Here is a 19,034-nt window from a genome sequence, read left to right as displayed (position 1 = left end):
AGAAAACAAGTTTTAGTTAGAACATTTCTGAAATAGTAACTGATTGTTTTTTTTACCAAATATTGAAAGTATTTGTAAGTTATAAAAAGTTACAAAGTAGCCAAAAAAGGTACAACTGGACTAGAATTATAAACTGGCACTATCATCTGACCAAAAGCTGTTACAACACACCAGTACATGAAATTGTCAGCAATGAAATTTCTTTACCATGATACACTTTCTAAGAGGTCATTTAAACGACAATATTTGAAATGGCGCCACAACAAATGACTCGCTACTGTTTTTGACAACTGTCAATGAATACCGGACCAGGCAGACTTTGTTTGTTACTTTCATATACATTTTATTACACAATTTCGTTTCATTATGATCTACCCACAATATTCTCTTTCCAGCATCAAAAAATAAAGCGCGCACCCAGGACAACACCAAGTAAACGTTTTGACTCAATAAAGATACGATTATTCTGAAGCAAGCTTATACATCCACTTCCACGCTATAACGAAGAATTTACAGAAGTTCTCTGCCAGTCTCCACCAGTGGCAGTGCACGCGCTGCGCGTGTATGCTCGAGCGCGTGTGTCAGTCAGTCAGTGAGCGCTAGAGGAGGCAGCAGTGGCGCATCTCACATAACCGCCGCTGGAATATTACGGCCGTTTAGGATGTGAGCGATTTTCGGCCTCGCCACCGGCCAAAGCCACTGTTTTTCCATGACAAACGGATGCGAACAGAGACAGCGCGCGAGTGAGGGCGTACAGTGCAGAGGAGCGGACTGATAATCGGTATTATTATGAGAAAAGCGAACGGGGTAGTCGGAGCCGTATTTGTTTTGCTCGCGGAGATGAGGCGGGGGGTAGCGAGTCGCTACAAAATCGTTGGTCTCCGGCCAAGCATTGCTCTGTTTTAGCACGCATTCACCGCCGAGCTCGCGTTTCCATCGAGCATAGACGCTTTTGAACGTAACGTTGCATCACATCAGAATAATGCAGCTGTCTCGAGGACATCTGTGAGATTTGCGGGACTGCTGTTGCCGCTGCCATGACAGACGCAGGCTTTACGGCTCAACCGGTTACCGTGCAGGCGGTGTGAGAGAAGCGCGGCCCCAGCTGCAGCAGCACGGCCGATGTGGGCTGCCTTTACCGGGGGAGCTTAAATTTGTAAATATTTATTCGCGTTATTCGTCGCTAATCGTTTGCAATCTCAGGGAAAATGTCCTCTCGGTCTGCTTTGCCGTCTGCGAACGACCGGAGCACAGATCATGTAAGTGCCTTCATTTACTATTTCAATTATTATAACAACCTTGCTCAAAATCCCACATAAATAGGTATTACTTGTTGGGCTATTGTATTATTAGATTCATGGTTTATTTTGCAGCCGGGGTTGAATTCTGGCCTTCAATGATAGATATTGTTCATGGGAGGATGGAGAGGATGGATACATTGGCCCGTGTAAGCGTAGCAGGTTCATTGGCAAAATGGGCCGCATCCTTGAATGTGCAAAACAGCAAACGCGCCGCTGCGAAACGCGCAGGCAGCACAGCGCAGGCCATCCGCATAGTGTAGACATCAGCGCAGCGTCTGCACACTAGCGCCTCACGCTCACAGCGCAGCTCCGTTGCACGGAATCATAGCGCACCTCTCTCACACAGAGCAGTTGAGCTTTATTTGCTATATTTGCGTGTGAAAATGAAGAAAACGCTACATAGTTATAATGAAAATATGTATTTTGCAGCATGGCATTCTCGAGACATTCTGTCAGGGTGGAGTGTGAGAATGCCATTCAAGCGTTTGCTGTGGTCTGCTTTCTCCATTCGCTTACTTGTTTTAGGAGCATGTTCCATAAACAGACGCACTGGTTGACGTAGTGGCCTAGCATTTCTGTGCCAGGTTTATGAGCTGACCAAGATCTGTATTCCACGAAGTGTCTTAATTCTGAAAACTGCTTTATTCTGTGGTTTTATGTGTCAATTTAATGTCAACATGCACATCAGTAAAGATGGATTTTAAAGATTTGGATTTACTTATAGACAGTGTTACTTAATGCAATATGTTTGAATGTAAAACGTTTTCTCAGAGTAAATGCATGTAACATTTTCACTCCAAGGATTATGTTGTTGACATTTCAGTTTGGAATTGAGAGCTCATCTGTTTCTTTGTTGACCAATAATCTGGTGGTTTTTATTTGTAACTTTGTAGCCCTCAAAATTGTATTAACCGTCATGTTATTCAAAACCTGTGTATGACTTTCTTTTTGAGAAACACAAATCAAGATATGTTGAGAAATGTCTCATGGGGTTTGAGTCCTTACGATGGAAGTCAATAGGGCCCCAATGTTGCTGGGGCACCAACGTTCTTCATGATATCTTCTTTTGTGCTCGCAGAAAAAAGAAAGTAATATATTAATGGTGAGTAAATTATAAAATAATTTAAAAAATCATTTTTTTTAATGAATTGTGACAAATAGATGTCGTTCAATTCATTTTTATCCAATAAAAAACAAATTGATCACAATATAGCCTACCATACAGTATACAAACAAATAGGGCCATTTGAAGAAAGCTAGACCTTTGTGTCGGATTCTGTAGGTAAACCAGTAAGGTCTTAATGTACTGTGAATAACTGGACAGATTTATTTTACACCCACCCAGTGTAAGGCTAGGATTCCTTGAAAAAAAACATTCCTCACGATACAGTAGCCTATGCTGATAAAAACAATTCTCAATTTTCATGGGTCAACGGCATTACCCCTAGTTACAGCACTTTTACAGATAGTAAGTGAAAGTGAGAAAGAGTGTATACTGTGAATTTGGAGTAGGGCACAGCGTGTGTGGGGTAGAGCACAGTAAGAGTAGGGCAGTGCACAGCAAGTAATTTATTCAGTCCCTGAGCTGTAATCCTGGTCAGCGCTGCAGACGGGATCCTGGGCATGTTTCAATTTTTGTGTTTACTCTGGCCTCTAAAGGAGGCCGTTGGATCGGTTCGGAAGCTCTACCAGACTTATGCCTAAGTGTTTAGGTTAGTTTTAAATTGGCTGGTCTGGCAAAGTAAGTTAATCCTGTATTATAGGGCAGAATTACTCACACGCACACACACACACACAAACACGACCTCTGTTTGCCCGCATTACACCAGTGTGTATTATTCAAATGATCATGCATGTCAGTCATCAGATTTGACTTTGTTTCTTTTCTTCCTTTATATTTTTGATTTATTTAAGAAACAGATTGTTTAATGTTATAGCTTTGTAAAGAGCTCATTGGACAGCTTTTAAACTCTGTGCACTGCAAACACTTTTTTTTATCTTGTGTGTAAAATCGGTTCCTTAAATGTAATATTTCCTACGAACCAGAGCCATTGAAAACCGAATTGCGACACACTTTGATCTCCCCGCCGCGTAGGCACGTGGTTCATGGAGCTCTCAATAGTTGAAAGCAGCTGTATTTGCAAAGAATTTTACTTAATACCAACACAATATATGAACTGATTACTATGTTGATTCAATTGAACATTTTGTCTAATGAGTGTAGAGAGACAGTCTTGTGTATTTAATTTGACTAGGAAGAATGCATAATGTGCAATACATTTACTGTATGCATGCATTCATCTGTTTCTTATGCTTCTATGATCATCCGACAACCAATGTTAAATTATGTTAAGACATTCGCATAAAAATGCATAAGTAATTTATTGATAAATAATCCATGATTGCAAGTATATGCACACCACAAAGAACACTGAAAAATTTACAATATTCAAGCAATGAAAATTTCAATCAGTAAGAGATTGTATTATATAATTTATACAGGGAAAGGGTAGATAACATTTTATTTAATGAGCAGTCTTTATAGTAAGTCATTCAACCACACATACAGACACACTTAAAAGCTATTTTTATTTAGGAAAACACCAGTTTACCTGCGAATAGGTTTGGGAAACAGTTAGATAAATGGGCTTTTTACCTGCGTATAGGTTTGGGAAACAGTTAAATAAAGGGCTTCAATGCAATGTTTAGAACTGAAAAGCCCTCCATGACATGAGTAACTTCCGCATTCCATTTTTCCACGCAACGTCTATGCAAGTGTCGCAACTCTGTTTTTAAACGGCTCTGCAATGTATTGTATAAACCTAACATTGTCGTCTTTTGAAATAAATGTATTATTTTCCGTAACAGTGCAAGCAAGACATTACAGTGAAAGTGTTGTAGTGGCCAAAAAAAGCTAAACAGCAGTAAAAATGAAATACTAATAACTAGTTACTCATGTTGACTTATTTGCATTCATGTAAATGCAGACTGATTTTGTGTGTTGGTGTTAAGAGCCTTATTCTTTGCTTCACCACCAAACTGTATTCCCCTGTTCAACCCAATACAATAACAAATGTAACTCTGATGTGCTTTTTTCCCTCTGTCCAGCATGCGTCTCTGGTGGCGAGTCGCTCAGAAAAGGGGACGAATGTGTCAAGTCGTTCACTGGGTGCAAGGTGTCGTAACTCCATGGCCTCTTGCTCCGACGAGGTGCCACATATTGGAAACTATCGACTCCTTAAAACCATCGGCAAGGGAAACTTTGCTAAAGTTAAACTAGCCCGCCACATCCTCACAGGCAAAGAGGTGAGAGAGAGAGGTGTTTTTAAATAATAAACATTTATTTAGATTTATGTTCATGAGATCACTTATCCAATGTACGTCTTTGTGTATATTTTTAAATTGCTCCCACTCAAGTGTGAACATTTCCACACCCACGGTTTCTTTTTATATACCAAACCAGATATTGTGCCATTTTAAATCTCTTAGTAGGAAGCAGAAAACTTTAAAAATCTTGAACAATAATCAAATGTAATACATGCCTGGAATATTAGAATTATAAGCATAGTAAACCTACAATCTCTTTCACAATTAAAAGTGAATTTATGAATAGTCATTTATATACATTCCAGAAGCGAATGAAAAAACAACTTAAACCAATACGATGATGAGCTGGTCAGCCAGCTGCTGTTGTGTGCTAGCCTGACAAGTTGAAAAGTGGCCAAAATCTTTTTGAAAACTGTAAAAACAGACTTTATCAGTTTGACCTAGCTGGGTAACCAGTTAACCACCCTAGACTGGTTTAAGATAGAATTTAAGTTGCATTTCGCTGTGGGAGTACGTCCCCTAAATTGTGGTTCTTTGTGTATAAATACAGGATTTAACACCCAAATAATGCTAAGTCTTAACATAAAGGTATTTTCTTCATACTCTATTGATATTAGTTATGAATACAACATTTCTATACCATACCTTTTTACCATTTGTTGCTGAACACAGAATATCAGAGACTTAAGCTGCATGGGACAAAAATGCATATTTAATTCTTTATTGCTTTTATTGTTTTGTGAATGATTGGTGAAATCAGAAATAAAATAAAAATAATCTAATAATAAAGATTCATGTACAGACATGTTTTAGTAAGTTGTAATGAAGAAGAGTTAAAATTGGTTTCCAGTCCATTTAGTTTAAAAAAGTATAATATGGTAATAAATAAATGTAGGGTCTGTATCTGATGTATGAACATTTCATATGTTTTGGATTTCTGATGCTGTCAAGTGACTAACTGTGTATTGTATATTTAGGTTGCAATAAAGATTATTGACAAAACTCAGTTGAACCCAACCAGCCTACAAAAGGTAAGAATTTCATGTACATACATAGAAATTTGTATAGATTTTACATATAAACAATCAATAAAAAAAATCCATATGAAAAAGAAACACCACATATTAAACGGCTCATTGTGTTGTTTTATGAGGCTTCTTTTTCACTAAAGGTCTTCTAAAGTATTGCAGTGTTTTTTTCAGTGCGAGTATTTAGCATCTGTGTTGAGTCTGCGCTCTGCTGTTCACCAGTGACTCATCTGTCTTGCAATAGATTATCGCTTGCCTTCGTTTTGCTCACCACTCTAATGCTGTTTAATTCAAGTTTATATAATGCATTAGATTATACTTTACACTTCTGGATTTGAGTTGTAAAATCTGTGATTTTTTATATTCTATATGCCTCACGTTGGACTGTTAATCAGTTAATCGTTTATAATTGTATTTCCCTAAATATCTACGTATATCTATGTATTTCTACGGTATACAGTAGGTAATTATATATTTGTTTGTGTATATAAGTACATTTTAATGCATTGAACTTTATTTATTCAATTATTAAATCAATTGTATTCCTGATTCTCTTGATTTACACTGTTATCTCTTTAAATCTGGTCGTAGGTAGTCTTGTTTCCAAAATGCATCATTTGTTTGTGTGGTTAGTGTATATGTTGGAGAGAAGAGGTCGACAGACGCAGCTCTCCACAGGCCCAGAGTTCCCCTCTGTGATTCAATCTCAGTCTTGTAACACACACACACAATTGACTTTACACAAACCGTAAACCATCCTTATTGAACATAAGTCATGTTTGGCATTTTGATCAGTCATATGGCACTGTGTTGTTGTAGTAAGGGTAGAATCACAGCTCAGTGGACCATTTGCTAAACAAAACCAGTTTTTGTCCCCTCTTTCTTGGTCAGGTGTTTAAAGATGTTTTTCTGTAGTTAGTCAGATGTAGTTTTTTGTTAAACAATATAACAGTCTATGTTTTACTCTACGTAGACAATAACCCTTTGCAAAAAAATGTTTGCCATGCAGTTTAAGGCATATGTATATTGGATGATAGTTCATTTACCGCTAAATTACCATCAAGACAACATAGTACTGTTTTTACATGTGAAATAAAATTGTGAATGTTGTCTGGACCATTTATTCATACACATTGTATGTACTGTTACCAAACCCTGCACATTACATGCAATTTATTTTTAATTATATAATTCCCACTTTTTAGGTAAATCATACTCATGTTTTATTAATTCCTGCTCGCAAAGACAAATCTTTGTGGATGTTTTTTGACTTTTAGGCAGGATGGTGAACCTGTTCACAAGAGGAGTGAACAAACTCATTTATCTTAAAAGAGGGAAGGAATTAATAAAAACGTGCTCACATATGAATTTATCTTGGGAACAAATTCGTACTCATGCTCACGATAAAGTAATTGTTTTTGCATGTCATGTGCATAGCTCAGTATTTAGTTGACAAGGAAAGGTTTATTTATAATACAATTACTGTTCATTTGGCCATTTTCTGATGCAACAGGCTTGTTTGATGAAACGCGAGACACATGAAGACTTGATGGCTGTATTACCCAGAATCTCTGTCACTTCAACTAGTTTGCTCTTCTCTCATTGGGCCTCAACATTTGTCTGATGTCTAAAAGCTAACTTAAACATCAAACTTTTTAAAGGACTCTCAAATGTATTTTTTAAAAGCTTTATTGCGTTTTCATTGGAATCTTTTAGCACTATATTGTGCCTAAGCACCATGAGAGAACAAGGCACCGTAATTGGTTTAAAGGGAAAATATTCTGTAAACTTCATCTTTTCCTGTTATAGTAAAATTAACATAACATTGACACTTTTAGACATGAGAAGTGAAGAGGCAGAAATGCATACATGTATAGTGGGGCATCTACCCCATTTTGAAATTGAAACACAGATGTTTGTTTAGAAATCAGATTAGACTGCATGTCATGGCTGGTCAATCAGAAGTTAGATTGATGGGCCTCCTGATGTGTGTGTTGTGTTTATGTGTGCAATTATGTGAATGTGCATGTACACGTGTATGTGTCATCTGAGAATGTCAATCAGAGACATGTAGGTTGTGACCTTTTCAAATCCATTACCTTGGACCGCGTGCCTGTTGGATGTATTATGGGACGGATGCAGGTTATCCCTCTGGAACAGTTGCAGGACTCCATACTGGGGTTTCCATAGCAACAGGAATTGTATATTGGTTACTCCTTATGGGTTGAGAAAGAGAAACTAAATATTTAAGAAACAAGTATAAAAATGTCTGTTTCTATATCTGGATAGATGATTATTTTTTTATAATGTTTAGTTTTCCTATGTTCTGAAGCTAAAAACCACTGAATATTTGATGACTTTTCTCACACTGGTGTGTTTCTCTTGCAGCTGTTCAGAGAGGTGCGGATTATGAAGACCCTCCACCACCCCAACATAGGTAAGGTGCAATGAAGTGCAACAAATGACTTTTTATATGAATTTACTGTAGATAGGTGTCAGCTTTCCAAAACCATTTAAAATCTACACTTATGTGTTACAGTGCAACTCTTCGAGGTTATTGAAACCGAGAAGACGCTTTATCTTGTAATGGAATATGCAAGTGGAGGTAAGTCGTGCAGTTTGTACTCGAGTTTGTACTTTTTCTGCAGAAGACACCTTAAGGTAAGAATCTTTGCGTTTACAAAGGTTTCTTATACTTGCTTCTGAATACTGCTGGGATGCTCAATGGCAAAATGATACCTTAACCTAATACTTCCGGGTGCAACTGTGATCTCTGAGATACACCTGTGCTTTTCCAGGTGAGGTGTTTGATTACCTGGTGTCTCATGGGAGAATGAAGGAGATTGAGGCTAGAGCCAAATTCAGACAGGTGATATGTTTATACCACAGCGCAGGACCAGCGATCAAGACGTTTTGCTGTAACATCACATTAATGCTGCAGTTTTACAGTTTCGCTCATTCTTTATTTGTTTCAGATTGTGTCAGCTGTTCACTACTGTCACCAGAAGAATATAGTTCACAGAGATCTGAAGGTATAAGCTGAAAAGGAGAATGTGTACGGGTTTAAAGGAGTAGTTGTTGTTCTTGCAGCAATGTCAAAAGTTCTGGTTCTTCAATTAAAAAATTAAATACTACAGTTGGACAGATACTGTCTTCAGGAAAAAAAAACAGTCAAATGCAAATCTTGTTACAAATGTTGGTGAGGTATTAATGCAGCTGCATATGTGTTTTAAATATAAGTAAGAACATAAAAAGGTAACAGACAAATTGTATTAACATAGTGGATTTGGATTTAGTCCAATGTACCCGTCTCTATCTTTTATTTCATAGACCAAGCAAAAAATAGAGCCACTTACAGAGACAAATGTGAGATTTCTGGTCTTTTTCTCAGAAGACACATCTGATAAATGAAGCCTTAATCTGCCTACATTTGAACAGTATTACATTCTTTTTTTAGCTCTTTGCTGTATTAATAAAATAGGTATTGACAACAGAAATGTTGGCATCATTGCCGCTCTAGTAATGTGTTTCAGCATCTGTTATGCTTGTTTCTCTGGGTTTGACCTTCACACAGTTGCCAACTTGTTTTTTCGATCTCCTTTATTCATTCATGTCTTGGTTTATTATAGGCTGAAAATTTGCTGCTGGATGCAGATTCTAACATAAAGATTGCAGACTTTGGCTTTAGTAATGAGTTTACACTGGGGAATAAGTTGGACACGTTCTGCGGTTCCCCGCCTTACGCAGCTCCAGAGCTCTTTCAAGGCAAGAAGTATGATGGGCCAGAGGTGGACATCTGGAGTCTGGGGGTCATCCTCTACACACTGGTCAGCGGGTCTCTTCCTTTTGATGGACAGAACCTCAAGGTACAGCTAGTTCAGTCTTCATCAATTCTAACCTATTTACAACTCCAGCGCCGAAGAACCGTATAGTATCATATTGTTGTACTCATTTGTCATGATATAGAAACAGTAAACTGACACCAACAATTCTACGCATCTCATTCACATTAACATGGTTTGCAATTTGGGTTCTAAAAATTGTTTCCAACTTCTCTGTCTTTGATTCGTTTTGACCCATTCACATTTACTTTGAGCTATTCCTTAACCAATTTATAAATTTTTAACACTTTCTATTCTAACATTTTTTGCAGGAGCTGCGTGAGCGCGTGTTGAGGGGAAAGTACCGTGTACCCTTCTACATGTCCACAGACTGTGAGGGGATCCTGCGCAGATTTCTTGTGCTAAATCCCTCCAAACGTTGCACTCTAGAGGTACAGATCGAAACACACACAGACACATTATACTATGCAAATTGTAACATTCTTTGCCGTATTTCTATCAGCAATAATCTTATCAGCAAAATTACTGACGAAAATTCCCTTTGAGTTTATCTGTGATCATTCAGCCCGCATGAAAGAGAGGATTCTTTCATTTATTGAGTGTTAAATAGAAAACTTAGATGATTTCTGTGAAGTCTTTGTATTATGTAGTGTAATGGGTATAATTATGAATTAAACTGTTTGAACTAACTGAGATAATTCAGCCAAACAAATCTGTCATAATTTATTTACCCAGTTGTCATTCAAAATCCGAATATGAGTCTTTATTGTGTGGAACACAGAAAAATATATTTTGAGAAATGTCCAGAAATATGGGGGCAATGTTATTTGTTACCACCTTAAGAAAGTCATACAGGTTTGAAATGACAAGTGGGTGAGTAATGATGCCAGAATAAATGTTTTTGGTTGAATTATGCCTCAAAGGAAAATATGAAAATACTGTATGTCTATGGAATCTCTGACGTCAAATAACAAGCTGTATTTAGTATCCTGTATTCTTTCCACAGCAAGTGATGAATGACAAGTGGATGAATACAGGGTATGAGGATGATGACCTAAAGCCCCACATCGAGCCAACGGAGGACTACAGTGATGCCAACCGCATTGGTGAGCATCTTGTTTTGTCACAGTTTGCTTACAAGGATTTTTGTAAAAGGAAAAAAGTTTTTGGAATTATTTCTTTCTTCTCTCTTTCTATAGAGATTATGGTCGGCATGGGTTTTACCACAGAAGAGATTAAAGATTCTTTACTCAATCAGAAATATAATGAAGTCACGGCTACATATCTGTTGTTGGGCCTAAAGACAGAGGTAATACACTTACCTCTAAATTGTATTTATTTCCAGGAAACGATGAAAATCATCCATCGATCCAGTACCCTTAATTCTTGCTTGTTACCACTTGAGAATGTGACATTGTTGCTATGGTTACAGGATGCCCCTGAGTCCCGAGTTAGTGGCAGTATGACGTTGCCACGGGTGCGTCCAAACCCAATTACGAATGGAACCAACAAACACACCTCTTCTTCATCATCTTCCTCATCCTCACACAGCAAGACTCAGCGCAGTGCCTCTACTTACCATCGCCAGAGACGGCACAGTGACTTCTGTATGAGACACTCATTGAAGCTTGAACTTTAAACAGAAATGTATGAAGTACTCTAGTGATACTAATTCTTTACTGTAATAATCTTTACATGTACAGGTGGTCCCAGCATGCCTGTGATGCACCCTAAGCGAAGCCCGACCAGCGGCGGAGATCGTGAGCTACGCGAGAGCCGCATGCCACCGCGGAAGGCCAGCTGTAGCGTAATGGGAAGTCGGACCCTCCCTCCATCCAGCCCAATGGTCAGCACCGCTAACAACCCCAACAAGGCGGAGATACCTGACCGGCGCAAAGAGATGACGGCCACCACTGTAAGAGAGAGGGAATGAGGGAGGCTGGGAGGGTTTGTATAAAATGTGTATCAATATGATAGTTTGTAATGTTGATTAAAGAAATGTTGTTTGTTGCAGAATAATATCCCAGGAAGTACAATGACCCGCAGGAACACTTACGTATGTACTGATCGTTCCAGCACTGAACGCCACTCGCTGCTGCAGAACGGCAAAGACAACAGGTGACAAAAACACTCAAATACAGGCGCACAATAAAATGTGTATACCCTTGGTCACTCTCTGCCTCTTATTCACTCTGTTTCTGTCTCTCCTCAGCTCTCTGTCTCATCGCCTCCCCCCCACCTCTCCCTCTACCCTCAGTATTGTCGGAGCAGGCGCTTCCTCCTCCTCTTCCTCAGGCGAGCGCTGTCGGCTGACACGTGGATCCACCATCCGGAGCACCTTCCATGGGGGTCAGCTCCGTGACCGCGTTCCACCCACCTATGGACCTCCACCCACATCGCCCACTCTCAGCCATGACGCTGGAGCCCTGCCGCCCAACGCCCGCAGCCGGGCCACTTCTAACCTGTTCACCAAACTCACCTCCAAACTCACACGCCGGTAAGGAGGGAACTGTAAACACACACACTCATTATGGAAAAAAATATAAATAATAATAAATACAGAAAACATCCAGCAGTGAAATTAAACAAAGATTTACATGTCACATGATAGTAAGTGATGTAATGTGTCACTGAAATGGAAGAGATGTTTAGGTCCACAAGTGAGATCCTTAAATAGCTAAATCTTGAGTTCTATCATTTCAATGATTTTCCCTTACGGGGAAACAGAATGTTGTATAGGTTTATTTAAATAATCTTAAATATTTACAGTCTATAATATGTATTTTGTCCTATTGACATTGGAAAGAAGTTGCTCATTCGAGACCGCCAGTTATTGAGTCTCTTGCAACATCATGATTTAGTCATTTAAACAAAAATGAGACCTTAATGACTGCATTGTAAAGGATTATTCTTTGCAGATTTCATGAAATTAATTCAGTAAACTCTACTTAATACAATTCTGTTCTCTGTTCTATATTTTAGGAAAAATTATAGAAACAATCTCGGAATTCTAAATTCACAAATTATTGAGTGAATTCAACTTAATATTATCATGTGCAACCCACTTAAACTTGTATAAAGGAGCTTTACTTAATTATTTTGTGGTGGGACTACATTAATTATTTTAGTGACTTTAGAGTTCCCAGTATGCTTTGCAATGCGACAGCATTAGGAGAGTCATTTTTGAGAGTCATGTGCTTTACAACAAAATGAAACACTTAATCTTGTTTATTGTTCATTTGTCTTCAAGTTTTAGAGATTCTGTTTGTATTTCGTTCAGAAGAGTGGTGCTTGGGTTATGGGAGAGCTCATGATGTTTTCTTTTTCATTTAGTGAACAGTAATGGTACTGATGCCAGTATCGAGACAACTCTCAGCTTACTTGTACATAGCTCACATATGTTGGAAACAATAATAAATGTTAAACTGAAACTAAAAAAATCCTCAAATTAGTATTCAAGTATCAAGTTTATCATGTGACATGTGCCTAAATAATTTAGGTAATTTTACTTAATTTATTCATGGAATATTGCATAAAAAATAAGCTTTAAAGTACTTTTGTGTAGTATTGTTACCATCTTTTTTTAAGTAAATATCCGTGTAAATTTTTACAGTGTGCAAAAAATAAATTTCTTGCTAAGTATTTTTTTCTTGTTTCGACAACAGATTGCTTGAGAAGCAAAGAGATCTACGATATCAACTCATTTTCTGAAAGAAAATATTACGTTTATGCATAAAACAAGCAAAAATATCTGCCAATGGGGTAAGAAAAATAAGCTTGAATGAAAATCTTAATCAAATGTAAAACAGATATTTTTGCTTGTTTTAGACAAGACCTAATTTATTCTGAAGAAAAGGTTTTAAAGAAGTTTTAGTGGTAGTTGATCAATAAAACCATAAATGTGTCCTATATGTGACAGCAGAAATTGGGGGGAAAAACGAAACAGTGAAGTTAATCTCTCTTCATGCTATTTAAGAAAATCTAAATATCAATACTATAAAAAAACGCGAGGAGTGATTTCTTGAGGATTATTTCACATATGTGATGGAAAACCACATCGAGGAAAAAACTTCAGGTAGCCTAGATTCATTTGTTTTGATAGAATATGATAGATTGTTTCTCTTTGATTTGAATTGAGTTTATTTCAGTTCATGTCAAATCATCATTCTTACAATTTGACTTCAGCCATGAATTATGTCACAGTTTCTTAGAAGGTTGCTGGCCAACTGTTGATGTCACAGTCATAACATCATTTTATCCACACTTGGTCCTTATTGAAATATAATTATGGACCTTGGATGCCAGACGTACTGGTCATGACCTCTAAATAAAGAAATCTGGATGACTTTTAACTGTAGACAATATTATTTACAGTAATACTAGGTAGCAGCTGGAAATTGTATTCTTAAAAGTTAGTTTTATACTCGTCACGCTTCAAAAATCTCTGTTGTTTAGTCAACCTATCTTTCAAGCTGACTATGCTTACAGATTTATACTCTCTTACTCTTTGTTCTTATTTCTCTGTCTTTTCTCTTTCTCACTATTGCTTGGACTGCCGCTCATTCACTGACCCTCTTTGATTTTCTTCATCCTCTCTCTCTCTCTCTCTCTCTCTCTCTCTCTCTCTCCTTCTTGCTCTTCCTCATGTGTTGCTCTCTTCTAGGGTCAATCTTGACCCCTCTAAACGCCAAGGCTCTAATAAATCAGTGTCGGGTTGCACTCTACCACAGGGATCCAAAACAGTTAGTAAGTTCCCCTACCTGCGACTGTATGCCTGTCCGTTGCCCGTCTCGCTGCACGTCTGTCTGTCTTGGCACCTGGCATGCCCGTATGCATCTCAGTCCCCTTTGAGATCCTGCTGGTAAACAGTGTGTAAGTGTGAGGAAAGTCTGGATAGTGGTGCATGGAGGCTTTGTCTCTTATTGGTTTGCATGCACATCCAGCGACACAGGAAATACACAGAAAACAAGTTTTAAAACCAGTTATGTTGACTTGCTGATTAGATTGTTGGATCATCTTCAGACAGGATTGAGGATGTACTGTATGTATGCATGTATGCTTGTAGTTTATGGTGAAGTAAGTTTCTGTTGCATGGATCTGACCCTGTTTGGGTAAAAGCAGATCACCAAAAAATACGTCTTTCTTTGCAGGGTCGCAAATGAATCTGAGGGAGTCTGCAGATCTTCGGTCACAAGGTAAGACTTCATATACATAATTGTCTAAAAAGCTCTTAAAAGTTAAATACAGACAAGACGAATCTTTTGATGCATTTAATTTCAACTTGTCTTATAAACAGTGTTTTTACCAAGTATTGCCAAAGCATTCATGCACACACATAATCTAGTTATTTTTGGGATAGTTCACCCACAAATGAAAATTCCGTCATCATTTACTCATCCTCAATGGGTACCGGCGTTGTACAGTTATCAGCATTCTTCAAAATATTTTTTTGTTCTACCAAAAGAAGGAAAATCATACAGGTTTAAAATGACAATAGGGAGAGTAAATGACGACAGAATTTTCATTTTTGGGAACTCTACACAGACTTGCATGTGATTTTCTTCTAAAGGGTTTGCAGCTCAAATATTAGTAATGCCCCTCCCCAAATAACACTTTCGATCCAATCTCCAAGTATTGATGCCTTCCATACTTTGTTTTTGTCTACCAGTGGCAATTTATCTGGGGATCAGAAAGCGTCCGAGCCCTGGTGCGGGGGAGGGGGGTGGGATGTAAGGAGTCATCTCTCCCGTCCCCCCCGGGCCCCTGCAGAAGTGATACTGGCCTTGCGTGAGGCAGCAAGGGGGTGTGGCTGCCAGGTCCGGCATGCTGGCCCGTTTCTGCTGTGCTGCAGTCATGGGGCGGCAGGGTCAAAGGTTGCCTTCCAAGCTGAGGTGTGCCATCTGAGTATGGGTCCCGCAGAGGCTAACGGAGTACGCTACACACGCTTGTGGGGGGCCCCCCTCGCTTTCAGGCACATCGCTTCGCAGATCTCTAAAGAGGTGGAGCTCTGAGGGAATGGGGGAGGAAATTTGTCTAGGATACGACCCCTCACTTTCGAAGTGACTTTGACCTGCCCACCTATGTGTTATAGACCTAAAACAACCTTTGCTCCCTCGTCCAGTCAACACACTGCATATACCGAAACTTTAAAAACACACACATTTACATGAGAAAAAGCAGTCACTTTAAAGGCACGGGACACTGACGTCTCAAAAACAAAAACAAGCACACCCCGTTTCATGCCCAACATGGAACATGAGCGCTTCTGAACACACACACACACATCCGAACACGAATGCACACACACTCCGAGCAGCCTCATTCACTGGATCTGGATTGAATCCAGTTTAGTATTTTTATTCTCATTGTAGTCATGAAATTCTTACTTCAATAATTGATGTCATTCTTTTTTTAAACACTTTTGTATGTTTTCAACAAGTCTCGTCATTTTAAACGGGTCATCGTTTTTTATGTTTTTGTGATTAACGTGTCTTACATTTGTTAATACACAGTTCATAAACTTATTGAGTCATTGAAAACGTAGAACTGTAGCTGCCAATGAACTATATGCACAAATATGAAGTTGGCAAACGCATCATAAAGTCATCCTAGCTCACGTTGCCCACCCAAATCTAAATCAAACTCGCTGGTGTCCACAATCCATCACAGACTCGTAGTGGAACACGATACACTTTGTTCTTGAGATTGCTAAATTTTCTTCCCTAGGCAATGTGTTTTCTGAAGTATAGTGCCAGTTTACTTATTACCTTCAAATTATTTATTATCCAGATATAGAAGAGACATTGATGCCAAATGACTTGACCCTGACCCTTCTTACACTGGCTTTGTGATTGGTTGATAGCTCTTTACTTGTTGGATTTAAATTTTGAACAGAGTTGAGGTTACAGCATGTGTGATTGTGTAACGTAAGATCGATTCAGCTCTAAGGAATCACTGTTCGCGAAGACACACCTCCTGCATTCTGGACATCTGAATAAAACTTTCCCAAACATGATTTAATGACCAAATCTGAATTAGAATTTCTATTGCGTGTATAGGATACATAGCACCTACAGAAATAATAGGAACAAATATTACCTCAATTAAAAATGTGCAAAGTACATGAAATATTACAAATGCACCAGATATCTACAATGCAGGAGACTTTCATGCAGGAGTGCAGGGAAAGATTTAGTGCTCTTACTTCTCAATAGGTTTTGTAGGGGCAAATGCACCAACAGGGCTTGTAAAAGAGCTGTATAGTGTGTGGCAAGCCAGTCTTTCTTTAGTTTGGCATCCACGTAGAAGCATTTCAGTAGCCATGCCAAGTCCTAACAATGCTGTGTAACAGAGTTAGTCTATAAGCCTATAAGTCTATAAGCAGTTTTTCTGGTCTAAAAAAATATCCGTGGGTTGGCCATCGTAGCCATCTGTGAATCTTTTTCTCTTATACATTTGGAGTGATTGAAAAGAAGGAACAGTATATGCTGCTATGGACCAATCCCTTATAAACTTTTTAAAAAGCCTCTGCCTTTGTTTTTTGAGCAATCCTTTTTATTAGTGCTTTGCATTAGTTGAGCATTAAATTCAAAAGATTTTACTATTGAGTGGATCAAAAATGTGATTATTAGTGATGGTAATGGTGCAATAGCAATAAATGTTATACGTTATATGATGTTATAATGTTGAAAGTTGTTTTTATTTTATGCCGTGCTTACGCCCTGTTGGTGCTGCCAGAGATGTTTAATATGAGGGGGTATGTGGGTAATGACATGCATATTTTCAATCAGAGTGTGGACAGCAATGTCATACAGATGTTCAGGTTGTGATGTGTTAGAGACCCTTTGATTGGTTTGAGGTATTATGACATTTAACATAAATACAGAAGGATTCATTTCTACTTTCTCCATGCTCCTAAAAGGGTTTCAATTTGGCCCGATATGCTTGTTTGTGGTTCAGAGTTGGTTGATTTTTTTTGGTTGTCGTCTGCATCCAGTACATTTAAGGCTGATCTACAATTTCACACTTGAAAGTTTGTGCTGAGCAACAGTGATGACCGGCTTTACTGTTGCACTGTGGTTCTTGACTTTTAACTTCTGACTTAAGCCACATAGCAACTCAAATGCCATTGAATCCTCTTGCCGACCCACTTTTTACGTTGTCTAATTCACCTCTTCTCTGCCTTTGTGCTGCACATTTGGAACGACCCCAGTTCCTCCTCGTCCAGTTGTTGAATCAATGGAACCCCTTGTGTCATTGTTCTGTCCGCTCTGGACTCCTGTCACGGAGAGACTTCTGTTTCAAAACTGGGCAGTGTAATAAGTCCTGGACCAATCTGACTCTGTCTGGTTTAGACTGGACTGCTGAGATCTGTATCTGTTAGATGTTCATTAAGACCCTCTGTGCACTCATGTTGACTTGAATCAGCTGCATCTTACAGCTTTGTGGGTAGTACCCATATTTGGCCACCGGAAGGCGCCAATGTCTTAAATGTGAACACTTGGATTTGTGTATATTTGCACAGGTACTTAATTTATTTTCTAGAGTAATTATCTTGGGAGGAAAGAAAATATGTGGTTTATATCAGTCAGACTCTGACTGTATATAACGTTTATGATACTGATGATAATATTGTGCGTATAGTATATACAGTATCTTAGAACTCCAGGTTAACTCATAGCTAGAGCAGATACTCTCTGCTTGCTCTTCAGACGTTTCTATGTGTACTGAAGTGAAACACTAACCTGCAATCCTGCATGATTCAGAGAAAGGATGGAAGATGGAGAAAAGATACACATGAAATAACGCAAGGTGCAGAAGAATTACGGGGAGGGAGAGAGAGAGAGAGAGAGAGAGAGAGAGAGAGGGAGAGCGAGCAAGCGTGTTTGCTAGTATGTGTACGCGTGTGCATGTATGTGTGAATATTATAACCCTGTTCTGTTTCTCTGACCCCTGGGTCTCACTCCCCTTCTCTCTCTCTCATTTGTGTGTGAGAATTAAGGCAGACCTTTGCTTTGGTAGCCATACTTGACCTGGAGTGAAAGCGTGTGCTTTATAATGTTAAAGGGAATATTATGGATAGTGAAAGAGTTTTGAATCTGTGTTCTGTGTGAATGGTAAAATCTCTCAAATTCGGTGTTGTGCTATCTGTCATAATTGTCTGCAATGATGTTGGATTTATCATGATGCATTTAGCTAAAATGCAATATGACCGAAAGAAGTCAGGTGGACAAACCGTGTACATGAGAGAGAGCAAGAGAGAGATTCAATACTGCTGTTTTCAGAAAGTAATTCTTTTGACAGAGGTATTTGAACTTCTGGACAAATATTAAAATGGAAACAAAAGATCTTGAGAGAAATAAACTTCACTGATGTTGGCCTCTGCTTGTGTTGAGTTATTACATTAGGTTAATGGATTAGGATGTACATGTGGCTATATATATGATGGATTTAATGATTTTCATTCTGTATCTGATATTTCTTCGTAATGATTACTACAATTATAAAGTAATGTTTTAGTACTATTTGGTCTTAAT

General features: G+C 38.5%; 1 protein-coding gene across 1 annotated transcript; it reads left to right on the top strand.

Moving 5' to 3' along the window:
- The first annotated feature begins 564 nt into the window (after nt 1-564).
- On the top strand, nt 565-18,878 carry mark4a (MAP/microtubule affinity-regulating kinase 4a). The gene is made up of 17 exons (XM_079474900.1): nt 565-1,259; nt 4,410-4,607; nt 5,606-5,659; nt 8,045-8,093; nt 8,196-8,261; nt 8,455-8,525; nt 8,632-8,688; nt 9,286-9,522; nt 9,810-9,929; nt 10,505-10,604; nt 10,698-10,807; nt 10,931-11,105; nt 11,202-11,413; nt 11,513-11,616; nt 11,711-11,995; nt 14,649-14,693; nt 15,167-18,878. Exons 1-17 carry the CDS (start codon nt 1,209-1,211, stop codon nt 15,507-15,509), a joined length of 2,277 nt encoding a protein of 758 aa, XP_079331026.1. The 5' UTR covers nt 565-1,208; the 3' UTR covers nt 15,510-18,878.
- Nucleotides 18,879-19,034: the final 156 nt, after the last annotated feature.

This window comes from Barbatula barbatula, assembly GCF_947034865.1.
Source record: "Barbatula barbatula genome assembly, chromosome: 2".
NCBI classification, from domain to species: Eukaryota; Metazoa; Chordata; class Actinopteri; order Cypriniformes; family Nemacheilidae; genus Barbatula; species Barbatula barbatula.
Note: the sequence above shows the minus strand (reverse complement) of the source record. Positions and strands in the feature narration are given on the sequence as shown.